The sequence below is a fragment of the Chlorocebus sabaeus genome, chromosome 6 (genome assembly GCF_047675955.1).
Source record: "Chlorocebus sabaeus isolate Y175 chromosome 6, mChlSab1.0.hap1, whole genome shotgun sequence".
In the NCBI taxonomy this organism is placed as follows: Eukaryota; Metazoa; Chordata; class Mammalia; order Primates; family Cercopithecidae; genus Chlorocebus; species Chlorocebus sabaeus.
The window spans coordinates 3466405-3490517 of record NC_132909.1 but is presented as its reverse complement, the minus strand read 5'-3'; the positions used below and the strand labels follow the sequence as shown (position 1 = coordinate 3490517).

General features: G+C 47.1%; 1 protein-coding gene and 1 long non-coding RNA gene across 4 annotated transcripts; one reads left to right on the top strand and one right to left on the bottom strand.

Moving 5' to 3' along the window:
- The first annotated feature begins 217 nt into the window (after positions 1 to 217).
- Positions 218 to 14943, top strand: FCAR (Fc alpha receptor). Of its 3 annotated transcripts, XM_007998088.3 has the most exons (5): positions 218 to 414; positions 1418 to 1453; positions 9593 to 9883; positions 12284 to 12571; positions 14602 to 14943. In XM_007998088.3, the coding sequence occupies exons 1-5, from the start codon at positions 381 to 383 to the stop codon at positions 14814 to 14816; spliced, it is 864 nt and encodes a 287-aa protein (XP_007996279.3). In that variant the 5' UTR covers positions 218 to 380; the 3' UTR covers positions 14817 to 14943. The 3 variants fall into 3 exon arrangements, with proteins under 3 accessions (XP_007996279.3, XP_007996280.3, XP_007996289.3); XM_007998089.3 differs by lacking the exon at positions 1418 to 1453; XM_007998098.3 differs by lacking the exon at positions 1418 to 1453 and having other exon boundaries at positions 12284 to 12497; positions 14602 to 14791.
- LOC140711802 (uncharacterized) lies at positions 14774 to 23989 on the bottom strand. Its single transcript, XR_012093086.1, has 3 exons — positions 23628 to 23989; positions 17853 to 17994; positions 14774 to 14870 (listed from the first exon to the last, which is right to left on the bottom strand). It is a non-coding gene; the product is annotated as an uncharacterized lncRNA (long non-coding RNA).
- Between the last annotated feature and the right edge of the window lie 124 nt (positions 23990 to 24113).

Here is a 24113-nt window from a genome sequence, read left to right as displayed (position 1 = left end):
GGCTTGATGAAAATTCACTTCTCATTCACTTCTCATCTGAAACATACATAGAAATATAGGTCTTCGGCAGGAGGATTTCCTGAGGCCAGGAGTTAGAGAGTACCCTGGCCAACATAGCAAGACCCCATCTCTATTAAAAAAAAATATATATATATATATGTCTTCTCTTGAGCTCCACCCAAGAGCAACCTGGAACTAAGTTCTTCAGGAACAAACTGTTCCACTTTGCTGTGAGGCAACAGATGTGGAAATTCGCTGACCAGGGGCTCTGTCCTCATACTTCCTCGTACTTCCTGTGGAGCTTATTGTCATAAGAGTATCTGTCATCCTGCTAATGTGAATCAAAAGGAGGCCAACAGGGCTGAGGCCGTGTCAGCGTGATGGACCCCAAAGAGACCACCCTCCTGTGTCTTGGTGAGTTTCAGAGTAAAAGTGGGTTAAAGGGGAAAATAGGGAAATCCCAAAATAATCCAGGTGTCTCTTGACAGTATGACTAGGAGATTTTAGTGGCTGCCGAGGAGATTCTGACCTCCTTAGTGGAAAGGTAGTCTTTATCAATATGTCTATAACTTTGTCTCTGCCCAAGTCCGAGCTAGCTTGTGGGACTCAAGGGTTAATATTTTTATTAAACCTATAGTGTGTTATCTGGGATTAATGATGGTTCCAAGGTTCCCATCAAAGGGAGACTTAGAGGCTGGAATCTGAAAGGTAAAAATAAAGAATGAGCCTCAAAACTGCGATTGTTGTGGAAGGAAAAAATATGATTGAACCCCATATAGAAATATGGTTACTAGTATTTTGTTGAAGATTTTTGCATTTATGTTCAACAAAGACATTATCCCGAAGTTTTCTGGTTTTGTTGTGTCTCTGCCACGTTTTGTTATCAGGATGATGCTGGCCTCATAGAATGAGTTGGGGAGGAGTCCCTCCTCCTGGATTTTTCCAATAGTTTCAGTAGGAATAATACTAGTTCTTCTTGGCCAGGCACGGTGGCTCACACCTGTAATCCCAGCACTTTGGGAGGCCAAGGCGGGAGGAACACACGGTCAGGAGATCACATCCTGCCTAACACGGTGAAACCCTGTCTCTACTAAAAATACAAAAAAAATTAGCCAGGTGTGGTGGCGGGCACCTGTAGTCCCAGCTACTTGGGAGGCTGAGGCAGGAGAATGGCATGAACCTGGGAGGCAGAGCTTGCAGTGAGCCGAGATCGCACCACTGCACTTCAGCCTGGGCAACAGAGCGAGACTCTGCCTCAAAAAAAAAAAAAAAATACTAGCTCTTCTTTATATATCTGGTGGGACTGAGCTGTGTCTCCATCTGGTACTGGTCTTTTCCTGGTCTATCATTACAGAGGGTGATTTGTCATTAAGGTTGGAAAGGGAAGCTTGATTTTTCATAAATCTCTCTCTTCCAGTGCTCTGTCTGGGCCAGAGGATTCAGGCACAGGAAGGTAAGTGTCCTGTAAATCTCTCCCAGCCCCTTTAGATCCTCTTGGAAGCTCTAGGATAAAGAAATTGAGGAAGAGCCTGAGGCACAGAGTCTTATTTTAGTCCCCATTCTAGTTGTTTCTGCTGTGCTTCTCTTGCATAATTTCTATCACACTTTGTTATAGCCAAATCCTCCGGACTCATTAATGCTCAGGCCTGGATTTATAGTTAGTCCCTGCCTGTGTTAGACTGCCCAGGAAGGATCTGTAACCTACTGAATGCTCAAAACTGCAAGATGAGGAAGTCAGGAGTCATTTGACCAACATCTTTCCTTATGCTTTGTTTAGCAACCTACTTCCTCCTGTCCCTTCATTTAAAGGGATGCTGCCATAGTCTAACCCTACTGAACATTCTAGTATTCTATAGTACTACTGCAGTACTAAGCATGCAGTAGTCTTAGAGTACTACTGAATATTCTGCCACCCCAACTACTACTGCCTTAGCCTCCTAATGGGTGTAAGCCCCATGTCCATCCATGTCTTCCAGCTCCTTCTAAAGCCTGAATTATTTGTGTGTTGAACAATACTCATTCTTCCTATCCACGAGCATGGAATGTTTTTCCATCTGTTTGTGTCATCTATGATTTCTTTGAGCAGCGTTTTGTAGTTCTCCTTGCAGATATCTTCCACCTCCCTGGTTAGCTGTATTCCTAGATATTTTATTCTTTTTGTGGTCATTGTGAATGGATTCTGTTCTTGATTTGGCTCTTAGCTGAGATGTTTTTGGTGCCTAGGAATGCTACAGATTTTTGTATATTGATTTTGTATCCTGGAACTTTGTCCGAGTTGTTTATCAGATTAAGAAGTGTTTGGGCAGAGACTGTGGTTTTTTAGGTATAGAATCATATCATCTGCAAACAGGGATAGTTTGACTTCCTTTCTTCCTATTTGGATGCCTTTCATTTCTTTTTTTTTTTTTTTTTTTTTTTTTTTTTTTTTTTTTTTTTGTTGTTGAGACAGAGTCTCGCTTTGTCGCCCAGACTGGAGTGCAGTGGCCGGATCTCAGCTCACTGCAAGCTCCGCCTCCCGGGTTCACGCCATTCTCCTGCCTCAGCCTCCCGAGTAGCTGGGACTACAGACGCCCGCCACCTCGCCCGACTAGGTTTTTGTATTTTTTTAGTAGAGACGGGGTTTCACCGTGTTAGCCAGGATGGTCTCAATCTCCCAACCTTGTGATCCGCCCGTCTCGGCCTCCCAAAGTGCTGGGATTACAGGCTTGAGCCACCGCGCCCGGCTGGATGCCTTTCATTTCTTTCTCGCCTGATTGCTCTGGCTAGGGCTTTCAGTACTATGTTGAATAGAAGTAGTGAGAGAGGGCATCCATGTCTTGCGCCAGTTTTCAAGGGGAATACTCCCAGCTTTTGCCCATTCAATATTATGTAGGCTGTGAGTTTGTCATAGATCTTTCTTATTATTTTGAAGTATGTTTCTTCAATGCCTAGTTTGTCGAGGTTTTTTAGCATAAAGGGATGTTGGATTTTATCAAAAGCTCTATTGAGATGATTATATGTGTGTGGCCGGGGGATTGTTCTATGAATCACATTTAAGATTTGTGTATATTGAATCAACCTTGCATCCCAGAAGTAAAGCCTACCTGATGGTGGTGGACTGGCTTTCTGATGTGCTGCTGGATTGTTTGCTAGTATTTTCTTGAGGATTTTTGCATTTATGTTCAACAAGGATATTGTCCTGAAGTTTTCTGGTTTTGTTGTGTCTCTGCCATGTTTTTGCATCAGGATGATGCTGGTCTCATAGAATGACTTGGGGAGGCATTCCTCCTCCTGAATTTTCTGGAAAGTTTCAGTAGATATAGTACCAGCTCTTCTCTATGTATCTGATGGGATTCAGCAGTGAGTTTGTCTGGTACTGGCCTTTTTCTGCTCCGTAGGCTTTTTATTACTGATTCAATTTTGGAGTTCATTATTGGTCTGTTCATGGATTCAATTTGTTCTTGGTTCAATCTCAGAAGGATGTACGTGTCCAGGAATTTCTCCATTTATTCTGGATTTTCTAGTTTGTGTGCACAGAGGTGTTCATAATATTCTCTGATGATTGTATTTCTGTGGGGTCAGTGGTAATATCCCCTTTGTTGTTTCTAATTGTGTTTATCTGGATCATCTCTCTTTTCTTCTTAATTAGTCTAACTAGTCACCTGTCTTACTAATTTTTTCAAAAATCCAACTCCTGGATTTGCTGATCTTCTGAATGGTTTTTTGCGTCTCAATCGCCTTCCGTTCAGTTCTGGTTTTGGTTATTTCTTGTTTTCTAAACAAGATGATAAAGTTTAATTTTTATATACATATATGAGACACAATTAAATTAGAGATGAACAACAATAACTAATCATAAAACAGGACAATGCTAACATTAAACGGTAATGAAACTGATAAGCATTGCTTGCTAGCTCGGCCTCCTTCTCTGCGGCTGCGCGGGAAGGCGCGGCCTCCTCTGCGACTGCGCGGGAAGGCGCGGGAAACCGGGCGGCTTCCCCTCTACGTGCTCCGCGGCGTCGCCATCGCGCGCTTTCCTCAGCCTCTGTTAACCCCGGGGTCTGAAGAAGCACTGGGAGGACCCCTCGGCCTGGTGAGTGGCCTGCAGAGAACAGCGCTCGCCCGGGGTGCCGGGCTTTGGGGTTGATTTCCTCTTGGTTCTCTCAGTTCCTCTCGTTGTGATGTTAGGTTGTTAATTTGAACTTTTTCTAACTTTTTGACGTGGGAGTTTAGTACTATAAACTTCCCCCTTAACACTGCCTTAGCTGTGTCCCGGAGATTCTGCTGCATTTACCCACAAATTCCAGAACAGACTGTTTAATTTCCATGCATTGTACAGTTTTGAGTGGTTTTCTTAGTATCTATTCCTATTTTTATTCCACTGTGCTCTGAGAATGTGCCTGGTATGATTTCACTATTCTGGATTTATTAAGGATTGTTGTATGTCTGATTGCATGATTGACTTTAGAGTATGTGCCACGGGGCAATGAAAACAATGTCGATTCTGTTGTTTTGGGGGTGGAGAGTTCTGTAGATGTCCATCAGGTCCCTTTGGTCCAGTGCTGAGTTCAGGTCCTGAATATCTTGTTTGCCTCAGTGATCTAACACTGTTGACGGGATGTTAAAGTCCCCCCCTATTATTGTGTGGTTGTCTAAGTCTCTTTGTTGGTCTCTCAGAACACGCTTTATGAATCTGGGTGCTTCTGTGTTAGATGCATAATATTTAGGATAGTTAGGTCTTCATGTTCTGTCTTTATTTTTTTCTTTTTCTTTTCCTTTTTTTTTTTTTTTTTTTGAGATGGAGTCTCACTCTGTTGCCCAGGCTAGAGTGCAGTGGTGCGATCTCGGCTCACTGCAAGCTTCACCTCCCGGGTTCACGCCATTCTCCTGCTTCAGCCTCCCGAGTAGCTGGGACTACAGGTGCCGCCACCTCGCCTGGCTAATTTTCCAACATGGAAAACTATGTTTCCATGTTGCTTGCTTTCTCCCCATCTCTTTCGGGGACCCCAATGGGTTGCCTATTTGGTCTCTTTACATAATCCCATGTTTCTTAGAGGTTTCAAATTTCATTCATTCTTTTGTATTCTTTTGTCTTCATTTTTGTCTGACTGAATTAGTTCAGAGAGCCGGTATTCATGCTCTGAGATTCCTTCCTCGTTTTGCTTTATTCTGCCATTAATACTTGTGATTGCATTATGAAATCTTGCAGTGTGTTTTTCAGCTCTATCAGATCCGTTCGGTTCTTTCAAAATGACCATTTCATAGATTAGCCCCTGTGTCATTTTATCGTAATCTTTCGATTCCTCGCATTGGGTTTCAACTTTCTCCTGAATTTGATGACCTTAATTTCTACTCATATTCTGAATTCTATTTCTGTCCTTTCAGCCACTTCCGCCTGGTAAAGAGCCCTTGCTGGGAAGCTCGTGTGAGAATTTGGAGAAAGGAAGACACTTGCTTTTTGAGTCTTGTGCTAATTCTTTCTCATCTGTGTGGGCTAATGTTCTTTTAAGTGTGGTGCAATTGGAGTGTTTTTCTTTTTTCTTTTAACTGTGATGTAATTTGAGTACAGTCAGTAGACTTCTTTTCTGGGTGGTTTCAGAGGGCTGGGGCTTCGCACAGGGTCTTTACTGATAGCTAAATTCTTGTCCTTTGTATAATGGGGGGTATATTAGCAAGTATTTTTGGTGTTGAAGTTTGGGCTGCAATCCAGTAAGTGATGCTTAAGCATAATGGCCAGCAGGTCATTCCTCATGACGGCCGCTGTGCTCCCTCTCATACTCTGAAAGTGTGGGCTCCTCTCCCACTCAAGCGCTGGCTGCAGATCTGGGCTCGGCACTCCCAGGCTGCCCATCACAGCGCCAGGGTGAGCTCAGGTTTTATGTTCCATCCGTGGCTTGGGGGCAGCAGGGGAAGGGACCTCAGCAGTGGCTGTGGCAGATGGCCTTTCACTTGTCCCTTGGGACTCCACCCCAGAGAGATGTGGAGCCACTATCAGTCAGTGCGATGAGCCAAGAGTGGGGCGACTGCGCTGTGGGCCCAAGCTAGGGGCCCTGCCTAGTGATGAGCAGCGGGGACAGGTGGGTCACAGGGGTGACAGACTGGCCTCTTCTCCTTAGGGCAGCTTGCAGGAGGTGTGGTTAAGGCACTCAGAGTCTTTGCTCCATCCCCAGTCTGAGGGCAGCAAGGCCAGAACCACCGCAGTGGCAGCCGCAGAGGGGCTGTGAGTTGCCTCTGGGAGCTCCGCCACCGAGAAATGCAGACCCACAGCTCCCAGGCACGCTCCGCAGAGGGTGGGGCTGCTGTGCTGCGGGCTCAGGCTGGGGCTTGGAGAAGAGCAGGGGGCTGAGGGCTCATAGGGAGAGGAGACTGAGCTCCTCTCTTACGGTGACTGTGGTGTGCTAGAGGCATGAATGAAGGCCGGGCGCGGCGGCTCACGCCTGTCATCCCAGCACTTTAGGAGGCCAAGGCGGGCGGATCACGAGGTCAGGAGATCGAGGCCATCCTGGCTAACATGGTGAAACCCCGTCTCTATTGAAAATACCAAAAATTAGGCCGGGCGCGGTGGCTCAAGCCTGTAATCCAGCACTTTGGGAGGCCGAAACGGGTGGATCACGAGGTCAGGAGATCGAGACCATCCTGGCTAACACGGTGAAACCCCGTCTCTACTAAAAAAATACAAAAAACTAGCCGGGTGAGGTGGCGGCGCCTGTAGTCCCAGCTCCTCGGGAGGCTGAGGCAGGAGAATGGCGGGAACCCAGGAGGCAGAGCTTGCAGTGAGCTGAGATCGCGCCACTGCACTCCAGCCTGGGGGACAGAGAGAGACTCCGTCTCAAAAAAAAAAAAAGATATATATATGTGTGTGTGTATATATATATGTGTGTGTGTGTATATATATGTGTATGTGTATATATATCACTTCTACAAATGCTCAGTAAAAAAACTACTACTAATAATAAAATAAAATAAAGCATGAATGAAGCTCCTAGGCTGCTTGTTCTTCCCCAGACCACAGGCAGCAGAGGCAGAATCCTTGCCATGGCGGTGGCAGAGGGGCCGTCAGTTGCCTCTGGGAGCCATTCCCCAGGGAAACACAGAGCCACCACCAGTGAGGATGCTGAGGGTAGGGCAGCTGCTCTGCAGTCCCAAGCCGGGGGCTCTGCCTGGTAAAGTGGGGGTGGGGGCTCACAGGGAAGAGAGACTAGACTCCTCTCTGTCTGATGGCTGTGGCATAATGACCAGTCCCCGACACATGAAAAAGAATTCTGGGAACTCAAAAACCCAGTTTGTCCCCACCATGGACTCCTTGCACTGCGTTTCAAATTTCTCCTCAATCTCGATGAGCTTCCCAGCCATCCAGATTCTGAATTCTACATCCCTCGTTTCATTCATCTCAATCTAGCTAAGAACCAGATTTCCAGGGGACTATCGAGTTGCCAGAGTTCTTGTGTTCCTTTTATTTTTTCCTTTTGTGTGACAAGAGTCTTACTCTGTTGCCCAGGCTGGGGTGCAGTGGTGGGATCTCGGCTCACGGCTACAACCTTCACCTTCTGGGTTCAAGCTATTCTCCTGTCTCAGCCTCCCGAGTAGCTGGGATTACAGGTGCGTGCCACCACACACAGCTGATTTTTGTATGTTTAGTAGAACCCAGGTTTTGTCAGGTTAGTCAGGCTGGTCTTGAACTCCTGACCTCTGGTGATCCGCCTGCCTCAGCCTCCCAAAGTGCTGGGATTACAGGTGTGAGCCACCGTGTCCAGCCTTGGTGTTGATTCTTTCTCTTGTGTGAGGGCTGGTGTTCCTTTAACTGTGATGTCAGTTGAGTACAGTCACTTAGCTTCATTTCTGGGTGTTTTCAGATGCCAAGACTCTGCACGGAATCTTTATTCGTGGCTGGATTTTTCACTTCGTTGTATACTGGCACAATATTTCAGTCTTGTATTTTGACATGTGATCCAGTAGGTGGCACTTAAAAGGGTTGGCCAGCATACAGGATCTTAGCCACAAGGCTGTTTTGTAGTTTTGTTTCGTTTTTCGTTTTGTTTTTTGACACTGGGTCTTGCTGTATCGCCCAGGCTGGAGCGCAGTGGCACAGTCTCGGCTCACTGCAGCCTCCATCTATCAGGCTAAGTGATCCTCCTGCCTCAGCCTCCTAAGTAGCTGGGACTACAAGCACACACCACCATACCAAGAAAATGTTTGTAATTTTTTTTTCTTTTTTTTTTTTTTTTTTGTAGAGATGGGGTTTCACCATGTTTGCCAGGCTGGTCTCAAACTCCTGGGTTTAAGTGATCTGTCTGCCTTGGCCCCCCAACTCTTGTATTTTGACAAAGTTAGCAGTAGTGCTCTGTGGTTGTGGGGAGGGGTGACTCCCTCACCTGGTCCATTCTTGGGCCTTGGAGGAGCCTCCTACAATCACTGGCTCTGCACCCACCGTTTCCTCTGTTAGGACTGTTCTGCCCACGGGGCTCCCTCAGGCAGTGCATGGTGGGAAGATAGGCTGTATCCTTTCCCGGCCAGCCCTATGGAGGGAGGAACACCCCACTCCTCACTCCTCTGCAGGCTGATGAGATCAGGCGTTTCACCCTTCTGAGTGTTCTGAGAATGAGGGCTCCTCACCGCTCAGTCGCCACCCAAGCTGGTGAGTCCTTCTCAGCAAGGGCGGTTGGAACCACCTGATCTGCCATCTCAGTGCTTCCCAGGGGAACCCAGAGCTGCTGGGGCCCGGCGGCTCATGCCTGTAATCCCAGTACTTTGGGAGACCAAGGCGGGCAGATCACGAAGTCAGGAGATCGGGACCATCCTGGATAACATGGTGAAACCCCATTTCTACTAAAAATACAAAAATTATCCAGGCGTGGTGGCGGGCACCTGTAATCCCAGCTACTCGGGAGGCTGAGGCAGGAGAATTGCTTGAACCCGAGAGGCAAAGGTTGCAGTGGGCCGAGATTGTGCCACTGCACTGCAGCCTGGGCGACAGAGCGAGATTCTGTCTCGAAAAATAATAACAATAAAAAGTAAAGATGGCAACCATAGACACTGGAGACAACTAGACGGGGAGGAAGAGAGGGGCTTGAAAAACTGCCTACTGGGTACTATGCTCAGTACCTAGGCGACAGGATCCATAGTACCCCAAACCTCAGCATCATAAATTATTTACATGTTTATTTTTATTTATTTATTTATTTATTTATTTATTTATTTTAATTGAGACAGAGTCTCACTCTGTGGCCCGGGCTGGAGTGCCATGGCAGGATCTCAGCTCACTGCAAGCTCCGCCTCCTGGGTTCACACCATTCTCCTGACTCATCCTCCCAAGTAGCTGGGACTACAGTCGCCCACCCCCACGCCTGGCTAATTTTTTGTATTTTTAGTAGAGACGGGGTTTCACCGTGTTAGCCAAGATGGTCTCGATCTCCTGACCTCGTGATCTGCCCGCCTTAGCCTCCCAAAGTGCTGGGATTACAGGCGTGAGCCACCGCACCTGGCCTAAATTTTTCTTTAAATAAAGAATGACAGGTTCTTCACACCCTAATGTATTTTTACTTTCCCCACAAAGAAGGAAAGGAATGGCTTCCCCACAGCGGACCACCTCAGTCTGGGCTTTATTTTCTTCCAGGGGACTTCCCCACGCCTTTCATATCTACCAGTTCAAGTCCTGTGGTTCCCTTGGGTGGGTCTGTGAGAATCCAGTGCCAGGCCATTCCTGACGCTTACCTGATCTGGCTGATGATGCTAAAAAACTCCACGTACGAGAAGAGAGACGAAAAACTGGGGTTTTGGAATGATACTACGCCGGAGTTCGTCATTGACCACATGGACGCAAACAAAGCAGGGCGCTATCGGTGCCGATATAGGATAGGGCACTCCAGGTTCTGGTACAGTGACACCCTGGAGCTGGTGGTGACAGGTAAGGAAACATCCAGGGTCCACAGCCCTGGTGTGATTTTTTTTCTTATTTTTAATAGAGTATTTTTCGATAAGTTTTAGATTTACAAAAAAAAAAAAATTGAGATGACTACTTCACAGAGTTCTCAGCTATCTGGCACCCACTTCACCCAGAGTTAACATCTGACATCACTGTGGCACATTTCTTACCATTAATGAACAAATAGTGACAGATTCTCAGCTAAAGTCTATCGTTTATTTACATTTTCTTAGTTTTTACCTGATAGTCTTTCTCTGTTCCAGGATCCCATTCAAGATTTCACATTGCGGCCGGGCGCAGTGGCTCAGGCCTGTAATCCCAGCACTTAGGGAGGCTGAGGTGGGTGGATCACCTGAGGTCAGGAGTTCGAGACCAGCCTGGCCAACACAGTGAAACCCCGTCTCTACTAAAAATGGAAAAAATTGCCGGGCGCGGTGGCTCACGCCTGTAATCCCAGCACTTTGGGAGGCCGAGGCGGGCGGATCACAAGGTCAGGAGATCGAGACCACGGTGAAACCCTGTCTCTACTAAAAATACAAAAAATTAGTTGGGCGCGGTGGCAGTCGCCTGTAGTCCCAGCTACTCAGGAGGCTGAGGCAGGAGAATGGTGTGAACCCAGGAGGCGGAGCTTGCAGTGAGCCGAGATCGCACCACTGCACTTCAGCCTGGGCTACAGAGCAAGACTCCGTCTCAAAAAAAAAAAAAAAAAAAGGAAAAAATTGGCCGGGCCTGGTGGCACGTGCCTGTAATCCCTGCTACTTGGGAGGCTGAAGCAGGAGAATTGCTTGAACCCGGGAGGCGGAGGTTGCAGTGAGCCGAGATCACGCCACTGCACTCCAGCCTGGGTGACAAAGCGAGACTCTGTCTCTCACACACACACACACACACACACATACACACACACACACGTATACACACACACACACATACACGCGCACACACACACACACACACATATACACACGTATACACACACACATATACAGACACACATACAGGTTTCACATTGCATTCAGGTGTCATGTATCTTTAGCTTTCTCCTGGCTGTCACAGCTTCTCAGATATTACTGGTTTGCCATGGCCTTGTCAGTTTTGAGAGTAGTGGTCCATTCTTTTCAAGGGTACTCCCACGATTGGAAATTGTCCAATGTGTTGCTCATGACTAGACTGAGTTATGGGTTATTGCAGGGAAGACCACAGAAGCAAAGTGCCATTTCATCTCTTCATAGCAAAAGTTTAAACTGTCCATGGGAATATGACTGTTGATGCTGAACTGGCTGTTGTTGAAAGCCTGGCTGAAGTACCGACTGTGGCCAGGCACTGAGGCTCATGCCTGTAATCCCAGCGCTTTGGGAGGCCGGGCGCCGTAGCTCACGCCTGTAATCCCAGCGCCTTGGGAGGCTGGGCGCCGTGGCTCATGCCTGTAATCCCAGTGCTTTGGGAGGCCAAGACAGGCGGATCACTTAAGCCCAGGAGACCAGCCGAGGCAACATAGTAAGACCCCATCTGTACAAAAAAATCAAAAAATTAGCTGGGCATGGTGGCATCCACCTGTAGTCTCAGCTACTTGAGAGGCTGAGATGGTAGGATCACTTGAGCCTGGGAGGTCGAGGCTGCAGTGAGCTGTGATTATGACACTGCCTTCAGCCTGGGCGACAGAGTGAGACCCTCTCTAAAATAAATAAATAAATAAATTTTTTAAAAGAATAAAGAGGCCGGGCATTGTGGTTCAGTCCTGTAATCCCAGCACTTTGGGAGGCTGAGGTGGGTGGGTCACCTGAGGTCAGGGATTCAAGACCAGCTTGACTAACACGGTGAAACCTCGTCTCTACTAAAAATACAAAAATTAGCTGGGCGTGGTGGCAGGTGCCTGTAATCCCAGCTACTCGGGAGGCTGAGGCAGGAGAATCACTTGAACCTCGGAGGTGGAGGTTGCGGTGAGCCAAGATTGTGCCACTGCACTGCAGCCTCGGTGACAGATCGAGACTCCATCTCAAAATACAATAATAGGCCGGGCGCGGTGGCTCACGCCTGTAATCCCAGCACTTTGGGAGGCCAAGGTGGGCAGATCACCTGAGGTCAGGAGTTCGAGACCAGCCTGACCAACATGGAGAAACCCCATCTCTACTAAAAATACAAAATTTGGCTGGGCGTGGTGGTGCGCACCTGTAATCCCAGCTTCTCAGGAGGCTGAGGCAGGAGAATCACTTGAACCCAGGAGGCGGAGGTTGCAGTGAGCCGAGATCACACAATTGCTCTCCAACTTGGGCAACAAGAGCAAAACTCCGTCTCAAAAAATATATATAATAATAGCAATAATCAGAAGAAGAAGAAAATAAAGGAGAAAAGGTCTTGCTAATAGCTCACTCTTTTCTCTCTTAGGCTTGTATGGCAAACCCTCCCTCTCTGCGGATCGGGGTCCGGTGTTGATGCCGGGAGAGAATATTTCCGTCACGTGCAGCTCAGCACACATCCCATTTGATAGATTTTCACTGGCCAAGGAGGGAGAACTTTCTCTGCCACAGCACCAAAGTGCGGAACACCCGGCCAACTTCACTCTGGGTCCTGTGGACCTCAATGTCTCAGGGAGCTACAGGTGCTACGGTTGGTACAACAGGAGCCCCTACCTGTGGTCCTTCCCCAGTAATGCCCTGGAGCTTGTGGTCACAGGTAGGTACCTCCCCATCCAGCCCTGTGTCCGGGTTGGCTGTCCAGGGCCTTGTCACTGGGCAGGAATAGGAATATGAAGAAGTGCACTGAGAATAATGCGAAGAGAGGCAAAGACTCACCCACTCCAGGAGAGTGGAGAGAGAAAGGCTTCCCCATCACACTTTCCACCTTCACTTCCTCGCTAGAGTTCTCCAGACAGTGTTCATTGAAAACTTGTGGTCTATGGAGAAAAGGACTAACTCATTTTATTTTATTTTATTTCCTGTGATGGAGTCTTGCTCTGTCGCCAAGGCTGGAGTGCAGTGGCACGATCTCGGCTCACTGCAACCTTCGCCTCCCGGGTTCAAGCAGTTCTCCTGCCTCAGCCTACTGAGTAGCTGGGACCATGCAGGCAGGGTTTCACCATGTTGGTCAGGCTGGTCTCGATCTCATGACCTTGTGATCCACCCACCTCAGCTTCCCAAAGTGCTGGAATTACAGGCGTGAGCCACCGTGCCCAGTCAAGAAGGGCTAACTTAGAGTCACATGTTTATGGACTGTGTTGAGACAGTAGATACCAGGCTCAACCTTGTCTAGCACACCTCTCCTTTCCAGGTGCAGCTGGAAATCCTCGAACTCGCCAACCGTACTAGAATCCACCATGAGTGATCAAATGGTCACTCATGGTGACCATTTAGTGACCAAATAGTGAGAGGTCAAATAGTGACCACATTTGGTGACCAAATAGTGAGTGAGAGGTCATAGGAAAGACTTTTAAAACCTCTATCATGAGCCCCATTTTTATTTTATTCATTTATTTATTTTGAGACAGAATCTCATTCTGTCGCCCAGGCTGGAGTGCAGTGGCGCAGTCTCTGTTCACACTACAACCTCCACCTCCCAGGTTGAAGCAATTCTCGTGCGTCGGCCTCCTAAGTAACTGGGACCACAGGCGTGCACCACCGCACCAGGCTACTTTTTGTATTTTTAGTACAGACGGGGTTTTGCCATGTCGCCCAGGCTAGTCTCAAACTCCTGGCCTCAAGTGATCTGTCTGCCTCGGCCTTGCAACGTGCTGGGATTACAGGTGTCAACCACCTCGCCCAGTGGTGAAGACTCTAAAGGCTCTTCTCAGACCAGCCTTTGTCCTGAGGGTCACATACCCGTGTCCAGTGACTTCCCCAGCATCTTTTCAGGAGTTCCACGGACTCGCCCCTTCATTATCCAGGGTTGAGCTACAGATATTCTGATTAGGATTCCACCTTGTTCTGGTGGTGGTGTAGAGATATGATTACATATTTAGTGAAATCACCAAGTGAGGAGAGAATGAAAAGAAAACATAACCTGGCCAGGCGAGGTGGCGTGAGCCTGTGGTCCCAGCTACTCAGGAGGCTGAGGCAGGAGAATCACTTGAACCCAGGAGGTGTTGGTTGCACTGAGCCAAGATCACGCCATTGCACTCCAGCCTGGGTGACAGAACGAGACTCCATCTCAAGAAAAAAAAAAAAACATGGCTGGGCACAGTGGCTCACGCCTGTAATCCCAGCACATTGGGAGGCCGAGGTGGGTGGATCACCTGAGGTCGGGAGTTCGAGACCAGCCTGGCCAACATGGTGAAACCCCATCTCTACTAAAAATACAAAAATTAGCCAGGCGTGGTGGCGGGCGCCTGTAATCCCAGCTGCTTGGGAGGCTGAGGCAGGAGAATTGTTTGACCGGGGAGGTGGAGGTAGTTGTGAGCTGAGATCGCGCCACTGCACTCCAGCCTGGGCGACAGAACAAGACTCCGTCTCAAAAAAAAAAAAAAAAAAAAAACCACAACCTGCCCGTAATCACCTCCTTCCCAGTTTATGGAACTTCCCTGCCCGTGGACACAGTCTTGCTGACTGATCAATGTGGTGCTTACAAAGTGTGAGCCCATCAAGGAGATGCCTGAGGGAGTCACATTTTGGCAAGCGAATAGGGAAATGGGCTCCCGTTTCAGGGCTCTGGGGTTGGGATGGAATGAAACACACCCGCCAACCATTCATCTCCCCGAATTGTGTCTCCAGACTCCATAAACCGAGACTACACGACGCAGAACTTGATCCGCATGGCCGTGGCAGGACTGGTCCTGGTGGCTCTCTTGGCCATACTGGTTGAAAATTGGCACAGCCATAAGGCGCTGAACAAGGAAGCCTCGGCAGATGTGGCTGAACCGAGCTGGAGCCAGCAGATGTGTCAGCCAGGATGGACCTTTGCACGAACACCAAGTGTCTGCAAGTAAACATCTGGAAGTGAAGGCAGAGATGAGCCAGGACTGTGAGTCCGACAAAGCTACCTGAAGGACACAAGAGAGAAAAGCGCGCTAACAAGCTTGAATCCATTTTCTTTTTCTTTTTTTTTTTTTTTTTGAGACAGAGTCTCGCTCTATCACCCAGGCTGGAGTGCAGTGGCATGATCTCGGCTCACTGCAAGCTCTGCCTCCTGGATTCAAGTGATTCTCGTGCCTCAGCCTCCCAAGTAGCTGGAACTGCAGGCACACACCAACGCACCCGGCTAATTTTTGTATTTTTAGTAGAGACAAGGTTTCACCGTGTTGACCAGGCTGGTCTCAAACTCCTGACCTCAAGTGATCTGCCCACCTCAGTCTCCCAAAGTGCTGGGATTACAGGCGTGAGACACCGCGCCTGGCCAGATGCATTTTCAAACCAATCAAATGGTGTTTTCTTATGCAGGACTGATCGATTTGCCCCCTACCTTTCTGAACATCAGTTATGGTTTTCCACCTTTATCTGTCTTCTGATTTTTTATATCCTGTTTAATTTCTTCCTTCATTGTTCTTTTTTTTAATTTATTTTATTTATTTTTATTTTTATTTTTATTTTTGAGACAGAGTCTCACTCTGTTGCCCAGGCCAGAGTGCAGTGGCACGATCTCAGCTCACTGCAACCTCTGCCTCCTGGGTTCAAGCAATTCTCCTGCCTCGGCTTCCCAAGTAGCTGGAATTACAGGCTCCCACCATCATGCCCAGCTAATTTTTGTGTATTTTTAGTAGAGACGGGCTTCATCATGTTGGCCAAGCTGATCTCAAACTCCTGACCTCATGATCCGCCCACCTCGGGCTCCCAAAGTGCTGGGATTACAGACGTGAGCCACTGCACCCGGCCTTCTTTTTATATTTTTAAATGTGTCTTCCCCAAATATAAATGGTTGGTAAGCACGCCAAATATATTCGGTAACCCCCCTCCTTTATTTTTTATTGTTGAGGTGAGGCTCTCCCTATATGTTGCCCGAGCTGGTCTTGAACTCCTGGTCTCAAGCAATCCTCCTACCTCAGCCTCCTGTTGTGTTTGTTCATCTACAAATTGATAAGGGTGAAAGTCATAATCCTACAGGGGGATTACCCTATTTATTTCCCAAACCCTATTTCTATGGGATTTTCTTTTTTTTTTTTTTTTTTTTTTTTTGAGACGGAGTCTCGCTCTGTCGCCCAGACTGGAGTGCAGTGGCCGGATCTCAGCTCACTGCAAGCTCCGCCTCCCAGGTTCACGCCATTCTCCTGCCTCAGCCTCCCGAGTAGCTGGGACTACAGGCGCCCGCCACCTTGCCCGGCTAGTTTTTTGTATTTTTTAGTAGAGACGGGGTTTCACTGTGTTAGCCAGGATGGTCTTGATCTCCTGACCTCGTGATCCGCCCATCTTGGCCTCCCAAAGTGCTGGGATTACAGGCTTGAGCCACCGCGCCCGGCCTCTATGGGATTTTCATACAGGGAACACAGGCATGTGTTTTGCCTCAACTCATTAATTTATTTTTTCACTTAGTTTTCATAATATTCATATATATTACCAAGTGTACAAACATTAAATTCTTGTGTACAAAACTCAAATAGTCTTCCATTCTTTTTTCTTATAAACTTTCACAGCTTTACCCTTGACAGACTTTACTCAAAGGAAATCGAAGCTGGTCATATGTAGCTCTTTCACTGATTACTATTTACTCCATCGTCCAGTAGTTTGTGTATGAAAATATAATTATAAAAATGTAAGGTCCTACTTCCAGTGAAACTGGAGGGCTTATGCCCACTTTTATCCTTTACTGAGAGCTTATCTCTACCTGATAAAATTTCTACTGTATTCTTGGCTTAACTCACGTCCTGTGATTAAAAAAAAAAAAAAAAAAAAAAAAAAGCTTTGCTTTTTTCTAATTCTCTTTATTGACTGCTTTTCATACCTTATACAAGTTCTGGCCCATATCTTCAGTTTGTTCTGATTTTTTTTTTGAGACGGAGTCTTGCTCTGTCACCCAGGCTGGAGTGCAGTGGCGCGATCTCAGCTCACTGCAACCTCCGCCTCCCAGGTTCAAGCGATTCTCCTGCCTCCGCCTCCTGAGTATCTGGGACTACAGGCGTGCACTGCCATGCCCAGCTAAGTTTTTGTATTTTAGTAGAGATGGGGTTTTGCCTTGTTAGCCAGGCTGGTCTCAAACTCCTGACCTTAAGTGATCCGCCCGTCTCGGCCTCCCAAAGTGCTGGGATTACAGGAGTGAGCCACCGCAACTAGCCTTAGAAAACTTTTTTTTTTTTGAGACAGAGTCTCTGTCACTAGGCTGGTGCGATCTCGGCTCACTGCAATCTCCGTCTCCCAGGTTCGAGTGATTCCCCTGCCTCAGCTTCCTGGGTAGCTGGGACTACAGGGGCCCTCCACCACGCCCAGCTAATTTCTTGTGTTTTAATGGAGACGGGGTTTCACCATGTTGGCCAGGCTGGTCTCTATCTCCTGACCTCGTGATCCGCCCACCTCAGCCTCCCAAAGTGCAGGGATTACAGGCGTGAGCCACCGCACCTGAACTTAGAAAACTTTATAAATATTAAAATTGATGTTATGTATATTTTGCCACAATTTTTGAGAAGTACCTTGTGGTCTTTAGAGAGAGTAGATGAGTGGTTGCCTAGGGCCGGGAAAGTGAGGGGATCATGGTGATGGGCAGCTGATGGGCCTGGGGTTCTGAAGGGCAGTGATGACAACATTCTAAAATTAGACTGTGTTGATGGTTGCACCAACTCTTTGAATACCACCAAATCTAAGTCATTCAATTATGCATTTTTAATGGGTAATTTTATGGCATGTAAATTATATCTCAATAAAGTTATATTTTTAAATACCAAAAAAAGGCCAGGTGCGGTGGCTCATGCCTGTAATCCCAGCACTTTGGGAGGCCAAGACGGGCGGATCACGAGGTCAGGAGATCAAGACCATCCTGGCTAACATGGTGAAATTCCATCTCTACTAAAGAAAAAATTACAAAAAAAAAAAAAAATTACCTGAGTGTGGTGGTGGATTCCTGTGGTCCCAGCTACTCAGGAGGCTGAGGCAGGAGAATGGTGTGAACCTGGGAGGCGGAGCTTGCAGCGAGCCGAGATCACGCCACTGCACTCCGGCCTGGGTGACAGAGCGAGACTCGTTCTCAAAAAAAAAAAAAAAAAAAAAAAGATTAGTAATATCCTCTGTGTCACTTACCGCTTAAGTGGTTGAGTCATGGCTTGAAATTCATCATCTCAAACATGGCTTAGAGTCTGTAGATAGGGACAGTACCAGGAATGTAGGTGTGGGCTTAAGGCTGAATTAAATAGATCCAGATGGCTCACACCTGTAATCCCAATACCTAGGGAGGCCGAGGCAGGTGGATCACTTGAGCTCCTGGAGCGAAGAAAGGATGTTAGTGGAAAAACCGGTGAAATCAGAATAAAGTCTATAGTTTTATTTTTTAAAAGAGGCCAGGTACAGTGACTCATGCCTGTAATCTCAGCACTTTGGGAGGCCGAGGTGGGTGGATAAACTGAGGTCAGGAGTTCAAAACCAGCCTGGCCAACATGATGAAACCCCATCTCTATTAGAAATACAAAAATCAGCTGGGCGCGGTTGTGGGCGCCTATAATCCCAGCTACTCAGGAAGCTGAGGCAGGAGAATCGCTTGAACGCAGGAGGCAGGTTGCAGTGAGCTGAGATTGCACCACTGCACTCCAGCCTGGGTGTGCAGAGCAAGACTCCATCTCACAAAAAAAAAAGAAAAAAAAAACATGACAATTAAATAAATTGTGTAATCTTGAATTAAATCCTAAACCAAATACATGTCACTGGTAAAACAAGTGGTGACATTTGAATAAAGTGGATAGATCAGACAATAGTGCCATATCAGTGATATTTCTTGACCTTGAACATCAGTAACAGAGCAGAATGTCCTTGGTTTTAGGAACTATAACCTGAAGTGATTAGAGGTTTAGGGCATCACATGCAAATCAGACACACTTTTTTGGGGGAGAGAGAGGGAGAAAGGCTGAATGATGCAGCAAATGGAGTAAAATGCTAACTTTGGGGAAATCTGGATGAAGAAATCACAGAATTTTTTTTTTTTTTTTTACAGACAGGGTCTCACTCTGTCACCCAGGCTAGAGTGCAGTGGCACGATCATGGCTGACTGCAGCTTCTACTTCCCTGGGCTCCGATGACCCTCTCACCTCAGCCTCCCAAGTAGCTGGGACTACAGGCACGCAGCACCACACCTGACTAATTTTTTGCATTTTTTTTTTCCCAGACTGGTCCCAAGCAATTCACCCACCTCAGCCTCCCAAAGTGCTAGGACTACAGGTGTGAGCCACTGTGCCTCGCCAGAAATTCTTTGAACTATTTTTGCCAGTTTTTTTGTAAGTCTGGAATTATGTCACAATTAAAAGCTCAAAATAATAATAAAAAAAGTATTCTTATATTTATTTGGTGAAGGTAACTATGTTATGGCCAAGAGGGGGGCCCAGGTGTGAGGACCTGGCTCACGCCTGTAATCCCAACACTTTGGGAGGCCAAGGTGAGCCGATCACTTGAGGTCAGGAGTTCAAGACAAGCCTGGCCAACATGGTGAAACCCTGTCTCTATTAAAAATACAAAAATTAGTCGGGTGTGGTGGCGGGTGCCTGTAATCCCAGCTACTCAGGAGGCTACGACAGGAGAATTCCTTAAACCCAGGAGGTAGAGGTTGCAGTGAGCCGAGATCACACCATTGCACCCCAGTTTGAGGGACAGAGCGAGACGCCATCTTAAAGAAAAAAAAAAAAGAATTAGCACATTTGTTTGCCCCAAGAAGATAAAACTAGTCTTGTACAGTAGCTACCTGTATCCACCAGGATACATTCCAAGGCCCCAGTGAATGCTGAAAACTATGCATAGTGTGTGTGTATATATATAATATATATAATATATATAAAACTATATATATCTAAAACGCATGGATTTCTTTTTTCTTCTTCACAATGTCACAGATAGAACATTTGTTCTTACTGTAGATCTTAACAACTTCTGCATAGAATTTTTTTTATTAAGTGGAGAGTTAGTTACTTACTTATTTAAAAGATATGTTTCTTGGCCGGGCATGGTGATTCACACCTGTAATCCCAGCACTTTGGGAGGCCAAGGCGGGAAGATTCACTTGAGGTCAGGAAATCAAGACCAGCCTGGCCAACGTGGTGAAACCCCGTCTCTACTAAAAGTACAAAAATGAGCCGGGCGTGGTGTTGGTTGTCTGTAGTCCCAGCTACTCGGGAGGCTGAGGCAAGAGAATCGCTTGAACCTGGGAGACGGAGGTTGCAGTGAACAAAGATCGCATCACTGCACTACAGCCTGGGGGACAGAGCAAGACTCTTGTCTCAAAAAAAAAAAAAAGAAAAAGAAAAAGAAACGAAGTGTTTCTTTTCTTACGAAGTTCTTTGAATGAAAAGCTTTTCGGGCCGGGCGCGGTGGCTCACGCCTGTAATCCCAGCACTTTGGGAGGCCGAGGCGGGCGGATTACAAGGTCAGGAGATCGAGACCACGGTGAAACCCCGTCTCTACTAAAAAAATAGAAAAAATTAGCCGGGCGCAGTGGCGGGCGCCTGTAGTCCCAGCTACTCGGGAGGCTGAGGCAGGAGAATGGCGTGAACCCGGGAGGCGGAGCTTGCAGTGAGCTGAGATTGCGCCACTGCACTCCAGCCTGGGCGACAGAGCGAGACTCCGTCTCAAAAAAAAAAAAAAAAAAAAGAAAAGCTTTTCTTTTCACATTTATTTTATTGAAACATTATAGCACTATCTTTGAAGAAGACTGTTATCATTCCATTCTGATTAAACCAATTAACTTATCCAAGCATATGTATGCTGTACACGGAGGAGCCAGCGTTAAAACCCCTATTTTTATCTTTTTAGATTCAGCAGATCCATGTGCAGTTTTTTAATGAGTATGTTGCATGATGTTGAGGCTTGCACTAGTGATCCAGCCACCCAAGCAGTGAGCATATTACCAAATAGGTAAATTTTCAAGCCTCGCTCCCCTCCTTACCCAACGTTTAGCTCTCACTTATAAGTGAGAACATGTGGATGTGGTTTTCTTTTTTAGATAGAGTTTCACTCTTGTTGCCCGGGTTGGAGTGCAATGGCGCCATCTCGGCTCACTGCAACCTCCACCTCCCAGATTCAAGACATTCTCCTACCTCAGCCTCCTGAGTAGCTGTGATTACAGGAATGCGCCACCACGCCCAGCTAATTTTGTATTTTTAGTAGAGACAGGGTTTCCACATGTTAGTCAGGCTGGTCTCAAGCTCCCGACCTCAGGCAATCCACCTGCCTCAGCCTCCCAAAGTACTGGAATGACAGGCGTGAGCCACTGTGTCTGGCCAGTATTTGGTTTTCTGTTTCTGTGTTAACTCATTTAGGATAATGGCCTCCAGCTGCATCCATGTTGCTGCAAAGGACATAACCTTGTGATTTTTCAAGGCCGTATAGCTTTCTGTGGTGTATACATAACGCATTGTCTTTATCCAATCCACCTCTGATGGGCACCGAGTTGATTCCATGTCTTTCCTATTGTGACTCCTGCTGTAACAAGCATACAAGTGCATATGTCTTTTTGGTAGAATGATTTATTTTCTTTTGGATATATACCCAGTAATGGGATGGCTGGGCTGAACGGTAACTCTGTTTATAGTGCTCTGAAACATCTCTTAACTGCTTTCCACAGTGGCTGAACTAATTTACACGCCCACCAACAGTGTATCAGTGTCCCCTTTGGGGCCGGGTGCAGTGGCTCACGCCTGTAATCCCAGCACTTTGGGAGGCCGAGGCGGGCAGATTACCTGAGGTCAGGAGTTTGAGACCAGCCTGACCAACATGGAGAAACCCCATCTCTACTAAAAATACAAAATTAGCCAGGCGTGGTGGGGCATGCCTGTAATCCCAGCTACTAGGGAGGCTGAGGCAGGAGAATCGCTTGAACCTGGGAGGCGGAGGTTGCGGTGAGCCGAGATTGTGCCACTGCACTCCAGCCTGGGCAACAAGAGCAAGACACGGTCTCAGAAAACAAAAAAATAAAAAAATAAAAAGTAAGTGTCCCCTTTGCTCCACAATCTCACCAGCATCTGTTAATTTCTGACTTTTCAGTAATGGTCATTCTGACTGGTGTGAGATGGTATCGTTGCGGGATAATTTAGGAATCAGAGAGACCGAGGGGTTGAGGAGGATGTATTATTATTATCATTTAGGTGTGTAGCGGGACGAGCGGCAGACAAAACTCCTCAGACACCGAGTTAAAGAAGGAAGGGGTTTATTCGGCTGGGGGGCATTGGCAAGACTCCTGTCTCAAGAGCCGAGCTCCCCGAGTGAGCAATTCCTGTCCTTTTAAGGGCTCACAACCCTAAGGGGGTGCATATGAGAGGGTCCTGATCGATTGAGCAAGCAGGGGGTACGTGACCGGGTATCTACCCACCAGTATGTAGGCCCCACCATGCCTGGCTAATTTTGTATTTTTAGTAGAGACGGGTTTCTCCATGTTGGTCAGGCTGGTCTCAAACTCCTGCACCAGTAATTAGATCAATTAGATTGGAACAAAACAAGATAGGGATTTTCTTTTTTTTTTCTTTTTTTTTTTTTTGAGACAGAGTCTTGCTCTGTCGCCCAGGCTGGAGTGCAGTAGCGCAATCTCGGCTCACTGCAAGCTCCGCCTCCCGGGTTCACGCCATTCTCCTGCCTCAGCCTCCCGTGTAACTGGGACTACAGGCTCCCGCCACCGCATCCGGCTAATTTTTTGTATTTTTTTTTAGTAGAGATGGGGTTTCATCGTGTTAGCCAGGATGGTCTCGATCTCCTGACCTCGTGATCTGCCTGTCTCAGCCTCCCAAAGTGCTGGGATTACAGGCGTGAGTCACCGCACCCAGCCCAAGATAGGGATTTTCACAGTGCATTTCTCTACAATGTCTGTAATCTACAGATAACAGAATCAATTAGGTCAGGGGTCGATCTTTAACTACCAGGCCCAGGGTGCGGCGCTGGGCTGGCTGCCTGTGGATTTCATTTCTGCCTTTTAGTTTTTACTTCTTTCTTTGGAAGCAGAAATTGGTCATAAGACAATGTGAGGGGTGGTCTCCTCCCTTAGGTGCACCAGCCCAGTCAGATCAACATCCGAAAAGACTGAGCCCCAAAGAGTCTGGTTACCTTTTAAGCATTTAATGGGGCCGGGGGAGATCCGTGCAGGGGGAAGCATATTACAGAAGCGAGAAACAAAGACAGTTATTCCATTGAGACATGCGTTACATTCTTTCGTACTTTTCAAGGAAAAACATGTTTTGCGACTTGAGTTTATCTGCCTAGTGACCTTGTGGCTGCACAGCTGGAGAAACAGGGCCTTCACAATGCCTTGGAAAGGAGGAGAGATAAGGCTCACTTGCCACAGAAAAACAGGCAGATAATTTTTAAAGGATTCCACCTCTTTCTCTTCCTCAGGGGGAATTGGGTTTCTTACATACAACTGAACTTTTGCTATTAAGGGAGGAGGCCACTACTCCTCCTGCTGCCCTCCTCCCCCAACCTTGCCTAGTTCACAAGACAGGAGGAGACAGAAAGCAAAAAGTTAGAAAGAAGCAAAAGTAAGATAAATAGCCAGACAACCTTGGCACCACCATCCGGCCCTAGGAGTTAAAAAAAGGAATAATAACAACATCAATCCCTGACCTAAACTACTTGTGTTATCTGTAAACTCCAGACACTGTATGAAAAAAGCATTGTAAAACTTTTTGTTCTGTTACCTGATGCATGTAGTCCCCAGTCACGTTTCCCACGCTCGCTCGATTTATCACGACCCTTTCACGTGGACCCCTTAAAGTTGTAAGCCTTTAAAAAGGCCAAGAATTTATTTTTTTGAGGAGCTCGGCTCTTAAGACGCGAGTCTGCCGACGCTCCTGGCCGAATAAAAAACTTCTTCCTTCTTTAATCCGGTGTCTGAGGAGATTTGTCTGCGGTTCGTCCTGCGACACTTCTTTAATTTCTTTTCATTCCTGTTCCAGTATCTCACTGTGAAATTCCCTGTGTTTTTATATGATTCTCAGGGGGTTTCCTCTGAGCGTCATTAGGCCTGACTTCTCACGGTCAGCTCTGGGTACCACCTTCACATTGCAGAATTGAGAAGCTGACCCACAAATGCATTTCGGGCTGAGCAGACAAGTGTCAGAGGAGCTGGCTAGACCGCAGACGTGTCAGAGGGACCATGGCCTTTCCGTAGGCTCATGGTCAGA

Coding starts and splice junctions, on each gene's coding strand:
- FCAR (XM_007998088.3), top strand. CDS start 381: ATGGACCCCAAAGAGACCACCCTCCTGTGTCTTG. Junction 9,884..12,283: donor CCTGGAGCTGGTGGTGACAG/GTAAGGAAACAT, acceptor TTTCTCTCTTAG/GCTTGTATGGCAAACCCTCC. Junction 12,572..14,601: donor CCTGGAGCTTGTGGTCACAG/GTAGGTACCTCC, acceptor TTGTGTCTCCAG/ACTCCATAAACCGAGACTAC.